The 16,195-nt window shown below is 55.2% G+C and overlaps 2 protein-coding genes and 2 long non-coding RNA genes across 9 annotated transcripts in view; 1 reads left to right on the forward strand and 3 right to left on the reverse strand.

Moving 5' to 3' along the window:
* TM7SF2 (transmembrane 7 superfamily member 2) lies at positions 1 to 4,715 on the reverse strand. Of its 2 annotated transcripts, XM_015113808.3 has the most exons (11): positions 4,583 to 4,715; positions 4,188 to 4,358; positions 3,556 to 3,752; positions 3,402 to 3,456; positions 2,851 to 3,045; positions 2,676 to 2,779; positions 1,400 to 1,519; positions 1,151 to 1,319; positions 836 to 916; positions 633 to 755; positions 1 to 338 (listed from the first exon to the last, which is right to left on the reverse strand). In XM_015113808.3, exons 1-11 carry the CDS (start codon positions 4,650 to 4,652, stop codon positions 178 to 180), a joined length of 1,446 nt encoding a protein of 481 aa, XP_014969294.3. In that variant the 5' UTR covers positions 4,653 to 4,715; the 3' UTR covers positions 1 to 177. The 2 variants fall into 2 exon arrangements, with proteins under 2 accessions (XP_014969294.3, XP_077818527.1); XM_077962401.1 differs by lacking the exons at positions 836 to 916; positions 4,583 to 4,715 and having other exon boundaries at positions 4,188 to 4,381.
* The window catches only part of VPS51 (VPS51 subunit of GARP complex), a 26,378-nt gene continuing 14,727 nt past the window's right edge, over positions 4,545 to 16,195 (reverse strand). For 2 of the 5 annotated variants that reach the window (XM_015113805.3, XM_077962309.1), the window contains 8 exons: positions 8,538 to 8,684; positions 8,243 to 8,462; positions 7,355 to 8,072; positions 6,765 to 6,980; positions 6,338 to 6,556; positions 5,650 to 5,771; positions 5,472 to 5,559; positions 4,545 to 4,927 (listed from right to left, as the gene is read on the reverse strand). In XM_015113805.3, the coding sequence (XP_014969291.3) occupies positions 4,667 to 4,927; positions 5,472 to 5,559; positions 5,650 to 5,771; positions 6,338 to 6,556; positions 6,765 to 6,980; positions 7,355 to 8,072; positions 8,243 to 8,462; positions 8,538 to 8,684 (1,991 nt within the window). In that variant the 3' untranslated portion in view covers positions 4,545 to 4,666. Of the gene's footprint in view, positions 4,928 to 5,015; positions 5,093 to 5,471; positions 5,560 to 5,649; positions 5,772 to 6,337; positions 6,557 to 6,764; positions 6,981 to 7,354; positions 8,073 to 8,242; positions 8,463 to 8,537; positions 8,742 to 16,195 lie in introns of all 5 variants that reach the window. The other 3 variants (XM_077962306.1, XM_077962308.1, XM_077962307.1) reach the window with 3 other exon arrangements.
* LOC144334123 (uncharacterized) lies at positions 6,058 to 11,171 on the forward strand. The gene is made up of 2 exons (XR_013403575.1): positions 6,058 to 9,603; positions 10,499 to 11,171. It is a non-coding gene; the product is annotated as an uncharacterized LOC144334123 (long non-coding RNA).
* On the reverse strand, positions 14,720 to 15,578 carry LOC144334125 (uncharacterized). Its single transcript, XR_013403577.1, has 2 exons — positions 15,183 to 15,578; positions 14,720 to 15,056 (listed from the first exon to the last, which is right to left on the reverse strand). It is a non-coding gene; the product is annotated as an uncharacterized LOC144334125 (long non-coding RNA).

The raw sequence follows: 16,195 nt of genomic DNA on the forward strand, positions 1-16,195 counted from the left end.
TTTTGGTCACTGGTTTCATTTTTTTCCTTGCTCTAAACCACCTCTTCTCTGAGGCTGTTCATCCTCAGGGCTGGGTGGGGTACAAGCCCTTGAGTCCCAAGTGTGTCCAGGCTCCTGGTCTTGGGTGTGCTGGTGGATGAGTGGGCATATGCCCCCACCTGGGGTGGTGGAGCCGCTTCAGTAGATGTAGGGCACGATGCGGTAAGGCACACGCCGGCAGTACTCCTGCCATGCCAGGCCATACTTCTGCAGGCACTGCCGCTCATCCCGGGCCTCACGGTGCACCAGCAGCGCGGTGAAGTAGAGGAGGTAGAAGTAGGGCAGCAGGTGTGACACCCCTGTAGAGAAGGAGGCTCTGTGACCACCCTGCCAGCCCCCTCCACCCCCCAGTTCGCAAACATTTCCACACCTAATGGCTCATGTGGGCATCAGGGCTCAGCAGCAAAAGCTCCAGGGTCTGCATCTAGGCATACCGTACTAGGTTGGCACAGAGGTGTGCCCCAGCCACACACTGGGTCCATCCCAGCTCTCTGACTACTCTCACTGGTGCATACCCAAAGTAGGCATCCTGTGGTCGCTGAGCCACCCCTTCCCCTCATATGTTCCTGCCCCTATCCACATGGGCCACTCACCACAGGGCAAGGACCAAGCCAGAGCCATGATGAGGTCTCCAAGGTAGTTGGGATGGCGGACCATACCCCACCACCCAGACACCAGCAGTTTCCGCCCTGTGGCTGTAGAGATGGTCTCAAGCCCTGGAGAAAGATAGCAGGTGGGGAGTTCCCAGGAAACCCAGCGGCCCCACCTCACCCATGGCCCTAGAGACCCAGCTCACCAGCCACTCTGGGGTCAGAAGGATTCTTTCGGAAAGTGTTTTTCTGGGAATTCGCCCCACGGAAGATGTAGTAACCAATAGCTGGTGAGAGAGTGTGAAAAAGTGGTCAGGGTCAAGGGTTGCAGCCTCCTGCCTGACCCTGACCATCTGCCCAATCTGTCTGCAGCCCAGACTCTGCCTGGACACCCAGGACCCCACCCCTGGCTTTAGAGAGGACCCTGGCAGTTAGCACCTATGTGGTGTGCATGTAAACAGAGCATGAATGAAAAGGAGAGGGGAAAGATGGGCCCAGCCTGCTGCCCCTTCCTGACTGACCATTGATGAGGCAGATGGCGGAAGCCATGGGCAACCCCAGGGGCTGCGGGTGGCGCAGCAGGAACTGGGCTTGCAGGCTGTAGGTGAAGGGCACCCAGGCTATGTCCCCAAATGCCAGCATGAAGCCAAACCCGTCATGTGTGATATCCATGGTGGTGAGGATGGCCTCCTGCAAGGACAAGACCCAGACACACTGGCTTAGTCCCCATGCGGCCCTCAGATACCCACCCTTGTCCAGTCCAGCCTCACCTCATGCCAGAGGGCATCACCCACATAGAGTAACTGGAAGCCATTAACCAGCCACATGGCCAGTGAGGGACTGCCCCGAAGTTCTGCCTCCTTCACCAACAGGGCCAGGTTGATGAGGACCTGGGGGAGGGGGAACAGGGCAATCGTCTCCACAGAGGTGGCAGCCCTGGGCAGAGCAGTGGCTAACCTCTGCCCTTCTCAGCTGTCAGTTACACTCCAACCCTTTGTTAAGTGGATCCAGGCCTTGGACCCAAGGACAGAGACTTAGACAGGGAGGTGTCCGCAGCTTGTTGTTTCTTGCCTTGAGTGTCCTAAGCTCTTGCAGAGAGCAGCCCTGGGAGCAGTTGGGGGCTGAGGCTTCAGAGCTCAAACAGACCTGGTTTCAAATCTCAGCATCACCTGGGCAGGTTGCTTGCCCTCTCCATAGCCTACTTTCCCCACCCCTGTGTGAAAAATGGGAATAATCATGGGCCTGTCATGACTCAATGGCATCATCGTGTTTGAAGTCCTCCACAGCGTCCCTAGCAAGTGGTACGTGCTCAGTGGTGGCTAGCCAGAGCAACCCTGTGCTGGGTGCCTGCATTTTACCCTGAGCTCTGTTCTGTCATACAGATTACCTCTTCTAATCTTCCCAGTAATCTTAGGAGAAAGCTTTAATTTTATCCCATTTCACAGATGAGAAAGTGGCCTCAGAAAGTGTTGTCAGGCCAGGGCCCAGATCCAGGGTGGGCACTTGGCACTCCTGCCTCGGGTAAGATAATTTCCAAGGCAACAGGAGAGGCCTTGCCCAAGAGTCTCTTTGGGTCATCTTGGCCACAGAACCAGAGATCACAGTTGGAATGTTGTCAAGGCCACCAGTGACGGGTAGGTTGCTAAACCCAGTGATCAATTTCAGGTTGTGCACTGCTTTGACCACCAAGCAGCATGCGGTCACTCCCTGGAAATAGATTTTGTGCTTGACTGCTGTTGAGAATTGCACGTGCTCTCCTGATGTTATCCCTGACATGCTATATATACTTTACTTATTTTTTGTCAGTCTTTCCCACCAGAATGTAGGCTCTCTGCGGCAAAGATGTTTTTCTTGCCTCTAACTTTATTTTTGTCTCCCAGTACCTAGAGCAGTGCCTAGGGCACAGGTGGATTTAACAAATGTTTGTGGAATAGGAATGATTAATGATGCGTGTCTGCACAGTTTTGGCCCTGCCCTGCCCAAGCGCTGCTCACCCACCCTAACCCTCCCCCTGGCCTTAGGCCAGCTCAGTCAAGCCCAACATACCCAGCCGATGAGGCCAGGTCGCAGTTCACAGAAATATTTGAAGTCGAAGAAACAGATACGAGGGTTGAGCTCCCGTCCCAGAAAAAAGTCGTAAATCGGATTGCCTGGAGAATATTGGAGAGTACAGGCAGACGCCCCGATCTGCCTCCATCTCCACCCCTAGAACCCCTCTCACCTGAGATCCCCCCAGGTGCCAGGGCCGAAACTGGGGCTACCTGCGCCTTCATGTAGAGAAAGAGGCTGAAGATGAAAGCGGTGAGGGTGGCGACAAACGCCAAAGGCAGGAGCATTTCCGGGAGCGCCCCCAGAGGCAGCCCCGCTGACACCCCCAGCCCCACCAACAGGGCTGTCAGCACCAGGGCCTGGAAGCCTAAACCACAGCACACAGTGAGCCCTGGGGCTGCACGCCTCCACATCCCCACCCTGCGAACACACACAGAGCCCAAAACTCAGGGGGGCCGCAGACCCTGCCCCAAGCATTAGGCTGCCACCCTGGCCTTCAGAGGATCACCCCAGCCACTGCTGTGGTGCACAGTGTAGCAGTAAATGGGGTAAGGGTGTGGGGACGAGGGGCTTAGGGCGAGCCCCCGGCGTCTGTCCTAGGGCTCGCAAAGAGGCATACAAAGGAGCCTGGGGTGGGGGCCAATCTCCGTGGACCTCCCCGCTAGGGCTGGAGCTCCACCCCCGGCCGCTTAACTCCAGCGCGAGGGCCCGTCCCCCAGGCACCGTTAATCGGATAGCGCAGGCGACTCTTGTCCTTCAATTCCTGCCCCTCAGCCACCTGCGGGTCCAAGGGGGCTCTGATAAGGCCCGGGGCGTCCTCTCCCTCGCCGAGCCCCTCCGACTCCCTCCCCCGAGCGTGCGCGAGCGGCGCCCGCACCTTGCGCGCCGGCAGTAGGTAGAGCGCCGCCTGCAGGCCGAGCCAGGCGAGCCACAGCAGCAGCGCCCGTGGGCTCCACAGCGCCTCCAGCCCAGGCAGGGACGCGGGTGGACCCAGCAGGCGCGCGGGGCCCGAACGGGCCGCCAGGAGCAGGTGGAACATGGTGGCGGGCAGCAGCAGCAGCAGAGCCGCGGCGCCTGCGGGATGGGCCATCACATCGGGCGTCCGCCCCCAGCGCCCCAGCTCCCGCCCCGTCCCCCACGGGCGCTCTGACGTCTCTGCGGGACCCTTTCGGCATTCCCAGAGTGTGCCTCTGCACCCCTCCTCAGCCCTCAGGCACCCCGCTGCCTCCCAGTTCCCTTCCCAGGCGTCCATCTTGGTCCCCCGCTCCCCCCTCGAAGACCCTCCTCCTGCTCCCAGTCGACACCATAAATCCCCGTTCTGCAGCCCCCAGAACTGACCCCTGCTCAGCTCTCCCTCTCCAGACACCTTCGCTGCAAACCCCCGGGTCCCTCTGCCTCGGACACCCGCAAAACCTTCCATCCTCAGATCCTGTCTCCGCTCTTAGTTCACCCCCTCCAGCTCTCCTTCGCTCAGCCTTTGCCCCAGGTCCCTTCTCGCTGCCCCATTACCCAGGGGCCCTCCGAATTCCAGCGGGGCCCGGGGGCCCTCAGGAGGGGCCATGGTCTCCGCTCCGCCGGAGAGAGGGCGCTCACAATAGTCGGTCAAGGAAACACAGTCCGCCCCATTTCCCAGGAGATGGACTTGTCCGCGCGGAGGATCCGGCCCCGCGGCGCCTGCACCTGCCTGGACACCGAGTGCAGACAAGGACCGCTCTTGTCCCAGGGTTTTTAAATGGACCCGCCCCCTGCCCATCCTGGGCCCAGCACACCAGCCAATCGGCACTCAGGGGCGGACCCGACGCGGGCGCCTCAGAAGCCTCAGCTTCAAAACCCCGCCCTCGGAAAGGCCCGCCCAGCAAGCGAGAGGAGGAGGCCACATATGTTTATTAGGTAGGTCCTGACACCTGCCTGCGGGGACCACCGGGTGGAGACCAGAGCCTGGGTGCCATGGGGCGCCGGGACAGGCCTGTGCATGGCAGCGGCTGCGCCTAGCCGCGCTCGCAGATGACCTCGACCACACTGGGCTCCATGGGCACAGGGTCTGGGCAGCGCAGGGCAGCCGAGGCCACCACTTCGTCTAGCAGCAAGTGCACCAGTTCTTCGTCGGCCACAAAACGCCACAGGTACAGCTGCAGAAAGTGGCAGTCCACTTGCACCTGCTGCAGCCCGAAGCGCCCAAAGGTGCGCAGCCGCACACACTCCAGCAGCGTCTTCAGGCTGATCTTGATGATGCCAGTCAGCACCGACACCTGCAGACAGGTACACAGGGATGCAGCTTGGGGACAGCAGGTGTTGGGGGGGTCACCCAAGTTCCAAGCAGGGGCCAGGGAGACATACGATGGAAGTAGCTGGGATGAGGCAGAAAGTCTCCAGGGCCAGATAAGAGCGGAGGGATACAATATTAGCGCCGTCATCTGGAGGGCAGGGGACAGGTAGGGCCCAGCAATCAGAGGCATCCCTGAGCTTGGGGTGAGGTGGGGCAGGAACCATGGGTGAACAGAAAACCCTGGGAAGGCCCCAAGACTACTGTGGGGATAAGGACAAGGGCAGAGTCATCCCAGGTCAGCACCCAGAGACTCAGGCTGGGCACACACGAAGGTTGGGACAATGGCTGTGGGATTTGGGGGCAGGGCACTCTGTACTACCTAAGAACAGCCCTAGAGACAGAGACTGGAGGGTCAGGGTCACCCCCAGTTGGTCACAGAGTCCTGGAGCTCCTTGGGCAGGTGTGGGGCTGCTCCAGCCAACCCTCCCCGGGCTCCCTGGAAGTCTGAGTCACGCTGGAAGTCGGACCTTGTTGAACTCCACAGGGCTGAACACATCAATACGTTCAGAGAATAGCTTCTGGATATTGCTCAAGAGGTTGGTGTCCATCGGGGCACTGGATTGGGGGAGACAAGGAATCAGAGCCCGCTCTGCACCTTCGCCCTCTTTTGTCCCTTTCCCCTGGGGCTCCCCTGGCCAGCCAGACCTGGGGGTATAGCTGGGGGCGTAGCGGCCCTGCTGCCGAGAGCTGCTGTACACGGAGAAGGTCCTCTTGCTGGAGTCGCTGCTCTGGGCCTTGCGAACACCCTCTTCGTACAGAAGCCCCACCTGGTGGTAAAAAGGGGTACTGCAAGGAGGCCAGAGCCAGGGGAAACCGCCCATCGGTGCTGAGGATGCCCTAAGTCAGCTACTCAAGCATTACAAGAATAACAGGGTAGTCACCACCAGGCCTGCTATTTAGTAGGTACGTGGTCGCTATTTATAGAACCAGTGGAGTGGGGCAAAGGCAGGACACAAGAGTTGGTCTGAGGTCTAATCTTCAGCCTCAGCATGGGCACCAGCACCAACCCTGCCCTGACTTCCTGGGTAACCCTGAGCCTCTGCTTCTCCACAGGTAAAATAGGGGCGAAGATGTCATAATCCTGGGCTGAGGAGGAACAAGACCGTGGACATAGGCACTGCCCAGCCCCTTTCGTCTTCATCCTTGGAGACTTGTTCCCCTGGGGTTCCCTCACGGACGCCCTGGCTACAGAACTGGCCCCTTAAGAAGCCCAGATACACATGTCCCCTCCTCCAGGCAGAGACTGCTAGTGATCCTCTGCTTCCCCAGCCCCTCTTGAAGGGACAGCACCCCCAGCCTGCGTCAGGGCTCCGCCAGCCAGCCTGGGCAGCACCTGCACGTCGATGGCGGTGGTATCCTCCACCACCCGCTTCATGACGGCCCGCACATTACGCGGCTCCAGAGTGCTGAGCCAGTCCCGAGTCTCCACGCTCTTGCGCAGCATCTGTGATATGACCAGGCCCTGCACCTTCACGTAGTGGGTCAGCAGCCGCCGTGCAGTTTCCCTGGCCTCTGCACACAGTGTGCTCACGGGCGTCACTGGGAACTGATCCTGAGCCAAAGAGGCAGAGGACAGAGGGAGTGGGTATGGGGGTGCAGCTCAGGGGCCACTGCCAACCAGGAGCTGGGCACAGATTGGGCAAGGTGGAGGCTGGGGTACACACAGGCAGCTGGTCCGGGGTCTGGCCATGAGGGCACTGTCCAGCCACCTGCATTCCCCGAACCACCATTCCCTGCCCGACTAGGAGCTAGTGCTTCACCTGCACCAGAAACTGTTCATCAGTGAGAGTGAGGATGTAGGAGATGGTAGCCGTCTCGTAGTCCAGGCAGAGGCGGGAGAGCAGCAGGAGCAGGGCAGGTGGTGTGGCACCCCCTTTCTCCCCAGGGCTGTCGCAGAAACTCTGAGCCGTCTGGCACATAGAGCGGATGAAGCCCACGATGAGGCCCTCACGGACACCCTGACTGCAGAACTCCCCCTGCAAGGAGAAGGCGCCCAGGTCCACAGCAGGTCCCTCTTCCCGGCAGGGCTGTTACTGACCCTCTGCTGGGGCTCTAAGTGCTCCAGCCCCCTCTGCAAGGGACAGCATCATCCTGCTTTCTAAGTACCCTGTAGCAGCTTCCCTGAGTGGGGGTAGAGAAAGCCAACACTGGGGACCCCACCATGCCCTGCTTCTCAGGGCACTCAGCCCAGCTGCAGATGCCCCGAACCTTTCCCACCCCCCAGACTGTGCATAAGAACCTGAAACCACACCCAGAGTGCCTGGTTTCCCCAGTTTCCCAAGCACTGGTATAAAAGGTTTTGGAGGGTCAACCAGCAGGTTGAACAAGGAACACCCAAGAGGAGGCGTACCCGGAAGTAGGGCTTGTTGGAGAAGGACACCTCTTTGGCGGTGAAAAGGTGCACTGCTGCCAGAGAGGCCTTAATGTGGCTCAGGATGGAGCTGGCCACATTGGCCAGCAACTCGGCCAGGCCAGGGCCCTCCTTCCCAGCCACTCGAGGCGCTGCCAGCGCCTGGCGGACGTCAGTCAGGCAGCCCAGGAAGGCCGCCCGGAGACCCTGCAGGTGGTGGCCCAGGCGCTCGCGGGCCACGCGTTCCACGATCTCCGTTGCAGCCTCTGCGAGCCCAGCAGCGGCCAGCAGGGCCCCGGGAGCCCGCAAGCGCCGGTGGAAGCGGTCCAGCGCCCGCACCAGCAGCGAGTTGTCACCACCACCCTGCTCCTGCGCCAGCCGCCGCTCCACCAGCGCAAAATAGCGGCTGCCCAGCTCCCGGGCAAAGGCCGCCAGCCTCTCGGCACCTGCTGGGCCCTGGGCTGCAAACAGCTCCTGGTAGGCCGCCGCCACCTGGCAGAGGCCGCCCACGAAGCCACTGCCTCCGTGGTCGGTGAACTCTAACACGTCAGGAGCCGGAGGCGAGGGTCCCAGCTCAGCCTCCAGGCTTCTCAGCTCCTCCTCCAGCCGGCCGCGGGCGTGTGCCAGGAACTCCTCGCACAGCTCCTCCGCAGGCTCGCCCAGGGCCAGCAGCAGCTCCACGCACTCCGCCTGCTCCGGGGCGCCTGAGCCGCCCTCCCTGCACGAGGGAGAGGTAGTGAAGGGCAGGGCTGGGGCTGCCGGTGGATGGGGCAGGAGCAGCAAAGCAAAGCACAGGGCAGGGCAACAGCTCCAGGAGGGCCCAGGAGCCGGGCATAGATGGGGTTCGGGGCCGGCGGGAGCGCTGGGGTCAGGGCAGAGGGGCCACACCTGAAGCGCTGCCGCAGCTGCTGGGCCAGGCGTGCCGTGATGACCTGGCAGTCGTCCTGGATGGCGCGGAACGAGGGCAGGTGTTGGTACTGCTGCAGCACGGCCTGCGCGCGGCCCTGGTAGCGCACCGCTTGCCCGTAGGCGCCCAATTCCACGCACTTGGTGAGGCGTGAAGGCAGCTCAAAGAGGAACTGCAGCTTCCGCAGCAGCGCATGGACCCCTGGGGGACGGAGGGTGACATTAGCCCCAGAGCCCCAGGAAAGGCCCTCTGCAGGCCCCGCCTGGCAGCGCCCACCTGCCAACTTGGTGATGCGCTCGTGGCGGTCCTGCAACGTGGCGCTGATGCGCGCGCTGAAGTCCGTGATCACTGCCATGTTGGTGGCCAGCCGGTCCATCTCATCCTCCATCTTCCGGAAATCGTTCTTCATCTTCCGGATGGTGTCTAGGACGGCAGGGGCGGGGGAGAGGGGAGAGCGGGTGACTGCGGGGCGGGCGCAACCTCAGCCCGTTCTCACCCACCCCTTCACAGACGCCCCAGCTTGCTCCAGGAGCACATGGATGATTCGAGAGAAAGGACTGCGAGGGCGCGGGTCACAGCGCACATGGGGGCGGGGGAGGGGGGTTTATGTTCCCAAAGCAGGCGTCACTCACACACCCCCTGTAACCCCCTAGCCCTGGTGCCCAGGAGAGCCAACCCTCACAAGAAGTCCAGATCCGAAGCAGGCCACAGGTGCTTAGCCAGCTGCCACCACTATGCCTCAATTACTCCCTCAAGCAGCCAAAGCAGGGACCGCTGGCTCCCAGGCGCATCGGCATGCCCAGTGCACTGCCCGGAGGAGGCAATACATTCTTGTTCACCCTTATCTCCTTTCCAGACCTCCCAAAGCCTTTCACATGCGTTCCAGAACATGGGCTGTCTTCTCTGAAGGGCCCTTTCCTTTTGGTCCTGATAGAATCCTGCCTAGGGAGGCTGTTCTTCCTTTCACACACCAGGTGCCTGGGAGCCTGGTCCCTTCATACTTTTAAATCATGCCTAGATCTCTCTTCAAAACCTCGCCTTCTCGGAAGACCATGCCATCAAGCCACAACCCTCCTCTTTGCTGTCTCTACTGTTCTCTGCCACTCCTCTCAGTTCCCGATCACTGCCTCCTCTTGTCCCCCTCCTGTCACCTCCTTGTGCACATCCACATGGATGAGCCTTCAAACGTTCCTGACTGCTCACTGACCGCCTCAATTTCCACCTATACTTTTTTTTTTTTTTTTGAGATAGCCTCACTCTGCTGCCCAGGCTGGAGTGCAATGGCGCGATCTTGGCTCACTGCAAACTCCGCCTCCCAGGTTCACACCATTCTCCTGCCTCAGCCTCCCAAGTAGCTGGGATTACAGGCGACCACCACCACACCCGGCTAATTTTTTTTTTTTTTTTTTTTTTACTTTTTAGTAGAGACGGGGTTTCACCGTGTTAACCAGGATGGTCTCAATCTCCTGACCTCATGATCCGCCCACCTCAGCCTCTCAAAGTGCTGGGATTACAGGCATGAGCCACCGCGCCCGGCCAATTCCACCTATTCTTGCATTTGCCTTTTCTGATCTACCCTCTCCTCGCCATCACCAAGAACTATCCCCTCTAAAATCTCAGCCTCAAGCCTTGCTGCCTTCGTTATTCGGGCCACTCACCCTTTCTGCCCTGACAATCCGTTGGCCTCTGCAGGAAGTCTGGGCACACTGACACCAGCACTTGGTCCCTGTTCACAACGCCCCTCATGGCTTCACTTCCTTCCCCCTCACTCCTCTCAGAATTTGGGGTCCTCCATCAGCATCATCACACATTTGCAAGCTTCCTTGCCTCTCTAGCCCCACCCACCTCCATTACTTGTCAGACAAAACCCTAGTGCAGGTTAAGCCCAATGAGCCACTTACTCCGGCACCTGAACCAATCAACCCAACTAGTCTCCCTTTAAATTTTATGACACGAAGTCCCAAAGTGGCACTCCACACTGCCCAGCCATCCTTCCAAAGCTTCTAGTGGGTCTATTTTCCCATTTTCCAAAGTAAAATTTTCTCCTCAGTCCTCAAAACTCCAATACAAGGCTGGGCTCAGTGGCTCACGCCTATAATCCCAGCACTTCGCAAGGCTGAGGCAGGTGGATCACTTGAGGTCAGGAGTTCAAGACTAGTCTGGTCAACATGGTGAAACCCCAACTCTACTAAAAATACAAAAATTAGCCGGGCATCATGGTGTACCTGTAATCCCAGCTACTCGGGTGGCTGAGGCACGAGAATCACTTGAACCTGAGAGGCAGAGGTTGCAGTGAGCTGAGATTATCCCACTGCACTCCAGCCTGGATGACAGAGCGACACTCTGTCTCAAAAACAAACAAAAAACAACAAAACCTCCAATACATGCTCACTAACTCTCAACTGGGACCCTGCTTCATACACATACTTCATGGAGAGAATAAAAGCAAACATCAACTCCCTCTAAGTCTGCAAAGCAAACAGACTTCTGTGCACAGTCTATGCCTTCTGCTCTCCCTCTCCTGAGAGGTCTCATCCAATCCTGCAGCTGTGGTGACTGAGACACTTCTGCCTCCTGTCCTGACCAGAGCGCTGCCTAATGACCTATGTAACACCTTGATGGGGGCAGTGCACAAAGAGCTTACACGTATCACCTCCAAAACAAAACCCTTGGCCTTTCGGAAGTAATCTTTGATTCTTATTTGTCTTTCACCTAGTGATATGGGTAAGCTTTGTGTCCCCAACCAAATTTCATCTTGAATTGTAATCCCCAGAATCCCCATGTGTCAAGGGAGAGACCAGGGAATTGAATCACGGGGACAGTTCCCCCATGCTGTTCTCGTGATAGTGAGTTATCACGAGATCTGATGGGTTTTGTGTTTTTTTTGTTTTTTTTTTTGAGACAGTCTCACTCTGTCGCCCAGGCTGGAGTGCAGCAGCACGATCTCGGCTCACTGCAAGCTCCGCCTCCCAAGTAGCTGGGACTACAGGTGCCCGCCACCACACCTGGCTAGTTTTTTGTATTTTTAGTACAGACGGGCTTTCACCCTGTTAGCCAGGATGGTCTCGATCTCCTGACCTCGTGATCCACCCACCTTGGCCTCCCAAAGTGCTGGGATTACAGGCTTGAGCCACTGCGCCACTGCACCTGGCGAGATCTGATGGTTTTATAAGAGCTCTCCCTGCTTTGCTTGGCACTTCTCCTTCCTGCTGCCTTGTGAAGAAGATGCCTTCTCTTTCACCTTCTGCCATGATTGTAAGTTTCCCGAGGCCTCCCCAGTCATGCTGTGAACTATGAGTCAATTAAACCTCTTTCCTTTGTAAGTTACCCAGTCTCAGACAGTCCTTTATAGCAGTATGAACACGGATTAATATACCTAGTAATCATTCCACTACCAAGTCATGGAAGGTCTACCTGCAACATTTTCTTTCTAAGCCACTATCATCTCATGTCCAACAACTGCCAACATTTCCCAACTAATTTCCCTAATTCCATCGAACATACCAACAATGTTCATAAGGGAAGGCGAAAGGATAAGACAGGAATGTGTATGTGTAACAGATTTTTTTGCTTTGTTATGTTTTGTTTTGAGAAAGAGTCTCGCTCTGTTGCCCAGGCTGGAGTGCAGTGGCGTGATCTCAGCTCTGGAGGCTCCTGGAGGGTAGCACGACCAGGGAGGGCATGGAAACTCCACGCTCCTTCCCCTACACCTCACCCTGTACCCTTCATCTGTACTCTTTGTAACATCCTTTGTAATAAACTGGCAAACGTGTTCTCCTGAGCTCTGTGAGCCACTCCAGCAAATTGAGCCCAAAGAGGCAGTTGTGGAAACCCCAACCTGGAGTCAGTTGGTCAGAAGTTCTGGAGGCGCGAGGCCCCGACCTGCAGCTAGTGCCTGAAGGTGGGGAGGCAGACTTGGGACTGCACTAGTGCCTGAAGGTGGGGGGAAGCAGACTTGGGGACTGAGCTCTCAACTCATGGAATCTGATGCTATCTCTGGGTAAATGTGTTGGAATTAAATCAGAGTACACGCAGCGGGTGTCCGCTGCTTGGTGTGTGGGGAAGAAACCCAACACATTTGGTCACAGAACTCTTCTGTGGTCATGATTGCGGTGACGTGACAGCATAGGAAGCACACAGTTCGCGTTTTTCCCAAACAATGCCATAAAATATATCCAAACCTTTCCATATGGTAGGTCACAAAGAAAAAAATCTCATTCCTTTTTTGAGACAGGGTCTCCCTCTGTCACCCAGGCTGCAGTGCAGTGGCACAATCTCAGCTCACTGTAACCTCCACCTCCCAGGTTCAAGCGCTTCTCCTGCCTCAGCCCCCTGAGTAGCTGGGATCACCAACGCACGCCACCGCGCCTGGCTAATTTTTGTACTTTAAGTAGAGAAGGTTTCACCATGTTGGCCAGACTGGTCTCTGACCTCTGGCCTAAATATTTCCCTAACCTCCAAAACTCAGTATCACGTTTATCAAGGAGTGCTAGAAGCACTCCAATTAAAGTCAAAATATGGCAAGGACAACCTTGATTGCCAATGTTATCTACGTTGTTCTGGGGCATTAGCCAACTCAGCTAGATTCACAAGATGTATTATGGAGATACAGAAATTGGAAAGAAGGGAAAAGTATCACTATTTGCAGATGATATAATTAAATAAATAGGCCGGCCGTGGTGGCTCATGCTGTAATCCCAGAACTTTGGGAGGCCAAGGCAGGCAGATCACTTGAGGTCAGGGGTTTGAGACCAGCCTGGCCAACATGGTAAAACCCCATCTCTACTAAAAATACAAAAATTAGTTGGGCGTGGTGGCAGGCACCTGTAATCCTAGCTACTGGGAAGACTGAGGCAGGAGAATTGCTTGAACCCTGGAGGCTGAGGTTGCAGTGAGCCGAGATTGTGCCACTGCACTCTGACTCTGTCTCAAATAATAATAATAATAATTGAATAAATAGAAAGCTCTAAAAAAAAAAAACCTGTAAACGTTGCTATAAATAAGAGATACACCACTTTTCACTTCTTAGATTGTAAAAGATTGAAAGAGGTATTCTCTTCTTTGCTGGTGGTTATGTAAACTGATCAGTGTTTATAAAGAAGAATCTGGAAATATCTAACTGCAATCACTTGTGAGCCTTCACACACCCACACCTGTCTGTATGTGGCTCCTGGACTGTGGGAATGTCCTCCAAGCAACACTGGGAATCCATCCCACTTGGGGAGATAGCTGGAAGGGTGAGTAAAGACAAAAGCATTGAGGTCAATTTGACAAGGTACAAACAGACACAAAAAATGCAGGAAAAAAATACTAGAGAAAATCCAAGAGAAAGAACTGCCCAAGACAAAGAATTTACAGGGCTCACATCTGTAGAGCTATTAAGGGCTTTTTAAAAAAATTACATGGAAAGGTAGATCATGTGTCAGCAAAATGAACTTTTCATTTTAACAACACAGTCCACCAGAAAAGATCATTTAGCCCTCTTACAGACGATTTCACAGAGAGGAAGGTCACTAAGGAATAAAATCACATGATATGAAACATCTATATTACTTTTGGGACCACTGCCTGCATTTTGTTGGGAAAATCGTAATTTTTGGGGGTTTCTTTGCTTGAGATAGGGTCTTGCTCTGTCTATTGGTGTAGTGGTGTATGCCTATAATCCCAGCTACTCAGGAGGCTGAGGCAGGAGAATCACTAGAACCAGGGTGGCGGAGGTTACAGTGAGCCAGGATGGCACCCAGGCTAGAATGCAGTGGTGCAAACACAGCTTACTGAAGCCTTGAACTCCGGGGCTCAAGTGATCCTCCTACCTCAGCCTCTGAAGTAGCCAGGACTACACAAAAGTGCCATCGCACCCGGTTAATTTTTTTATTTTTGTTTAAATTTTTTGTAGAGATGGAGTCTCTCTATGTTGCCCAGGCTGGTCTCAAACTCCTGGGCTCAAGCAATGCTCTCATTTCAGCCTCCCAAAGTGCTGGGATCACAGGAATGAGCCACTGTGCCTGGCAGGAAAATAATTTTTCTTGACAATTCATAGATGGTGAACTACAGGACATAGCAAAGTCAGTGCTCTGAAGTGAAAAACAATAAAAGCAGAGCCGAGGCTGAGGTTCGTAAAGGGATCATGGGCTAATGATCTAAGGGAGAGAGAGGCTTGGCAGCTGATGAGGCATTTTGTCTTCACCCAGTGAATTACTGGTTTTGTTTACAGGGCATGTGACACAATCTCCTTCCAGGTCTGCCAAAAGCTACCATCAAAAGAGGAGACTCGGGTAGGGGGAGGGATTGCATTGGGAGTTATACCTGATGTAAATGACGAGTTGATGGGTGCTGACGAGTTGATGGGTGCAGCACACCAACATGGCAAAAGTATACATATGTAACAAACCTGCACATTATGCACATGTACCCTAGAACTTAAATTAAAAAAAAAAAAAAAAAAAAAAAGAGGAGACTCTTTCAGTAATGGGTGTTTGAGCTCATGACACTTAGGGGCTACCTGAAGACCTGAAGAGGGAAGTTTGAATCCAACTTCTAAAGGGTAAAATCCAAACACTAAGTCATTAGGAAAATAGAGTAAAAGAAAACCCAACATTGTTGTGTGCTGTCATTGTCACTGCCTGCATAGCCATGGAGCCATTAAACTGGAGATAAAAGTTGTACCATATCCAAAAATGACAGTGAAAAACATCCATACCATTCAGTCATAAAGACTACACTGTTCATCTTTGCATTTCAAGCTTGGTAAGAAAAGCAAGCCAGGCGTGGTGGCTCACGCCTATAATCCCAGCACTTTGGGAGGCCAAGGCGGGTGGATCACCTGAGCTCACCAGCCTGGCCAACATGGTGAAACCCCGTCTCTGCTAAAAATACAATGATTAGCCAAGTGTGGTGGCAGGCGCCTGTAATCCCAGGTACTTGGGAGGCTAAGACTGGAGAATCACTTGAACCCCAGAGGCAGAGGTTGCAGTGAGCCAAGATTGCCCCACTGCACTCCAGCCTGGGTGACAGAGCAAGACTCTGTCTAAAAAAAAAAAAGCTCGTTAAGCAAAGCAGTTTGCAACCAGGGAGAGTGAAAACCATCTGGATGCCAGGATGCTGACTACCTTGGGAGGGGACTGGGTGGTAACTGGTAGGAGGCTCAGGGGGCTTTGCTGGTTATGCTGTTTCCCGACCTGGATGCTGATTATGTGAAATCCATGGAGCTGTTCACTTCTGTGCACTTTTCTGCATGTCTGCTAATTTTCTTTTTCTTTTTTTTTTTTTTTGAGACAGGGTCTGGCTCTGTCACCCAGGCTGGAGTGCAGTGACACAATCTTGGCTCACTGCAACCTCTGCCTCCCAGGTACAAGCCTTCCACCTCAGCTTCCTGAGCAGCTGGGACTACAGGGACATGACACCACACCCAGCTAATTTTTGTATTTTTTTTTTTTTTTTTTTTTTTTTGAGACGGAGTCTTGCTCTGTAGCCCGGGCTGGAGTGCAGTGGCCGGATCTCAGCTCACTGCAAGCTCCGCCTCCCGGGTTTAGGCCATTCTCCTGCCTCAGCCTCCGGAGTAGCTGGGACTACAGGCGCCCGCCACCTCGCCCGGCTAGTTTTTTGTATTTTTAGTAGAGACGGGGTTTCACGGTGTTAGCCAGGATGGTCTCGATCTCCTGACCTCGTGATCCGCCCGTCTCGGCCTCCCAAAGTGCTGGGATTACAGGCTTGAGCCACCGCGCCGGCCTAATTTTTGTATTTTTTGTAGAGATGGGTGTAGCCTGTTGGCCAGGATGGTCTTGAACTCCTGAGCTCAAGCAATCTGCCTGCCTCTGCCTCCCAAAATGTTGGGATTATAGGCGTGAGCCACCACACCTGGCCTCTTTTAATTTTCAGTGAAAATTAATTTAATTAATCTTTTAATTTTCAGACTCCTTTGTCTTTGCCTGGAG

The sequence above is a fragment of the Macaca mulatta genome, chromosome 14, assembly GCF_049350105.2.
Source record: "Macaca mulatta isolate MMU2019108-1 chromosome 14, T2T-MMU8v2.0, whole genome shotgun sequence".
Lineage (NCBI taxonomy): Eukaryota > Metazoa > Chordata > Mammalia > Primates > Cercopithecidae > Macaca > Macaca mulatta.

Excerpts from the sequence above, each read along its gene's own strand:
- TM7SF2 (XM_015113808.3), bottom strand. The coding sequence starts at position 4,652 with ATGCACAGGCCTGTCCCGGCGCCCCATGGCACCCAGGCTCTGGTCTCC. Across the intron at positions 917-1,150 it reads CGCCATCTGCCTCATCAATG|CTATTGGTTACTACATCTTC; the intron begins GTCAGTCAGGAA and ends CTCTCTCACCAG. Across the intron at positions 339-632 it reads GGCTTGGTCCTTGCCCTGTG|GGGTGTCACACCTGCTGCCC; the intron begins GTGAGTGGCCCA and ends CCTTCTCTACAG.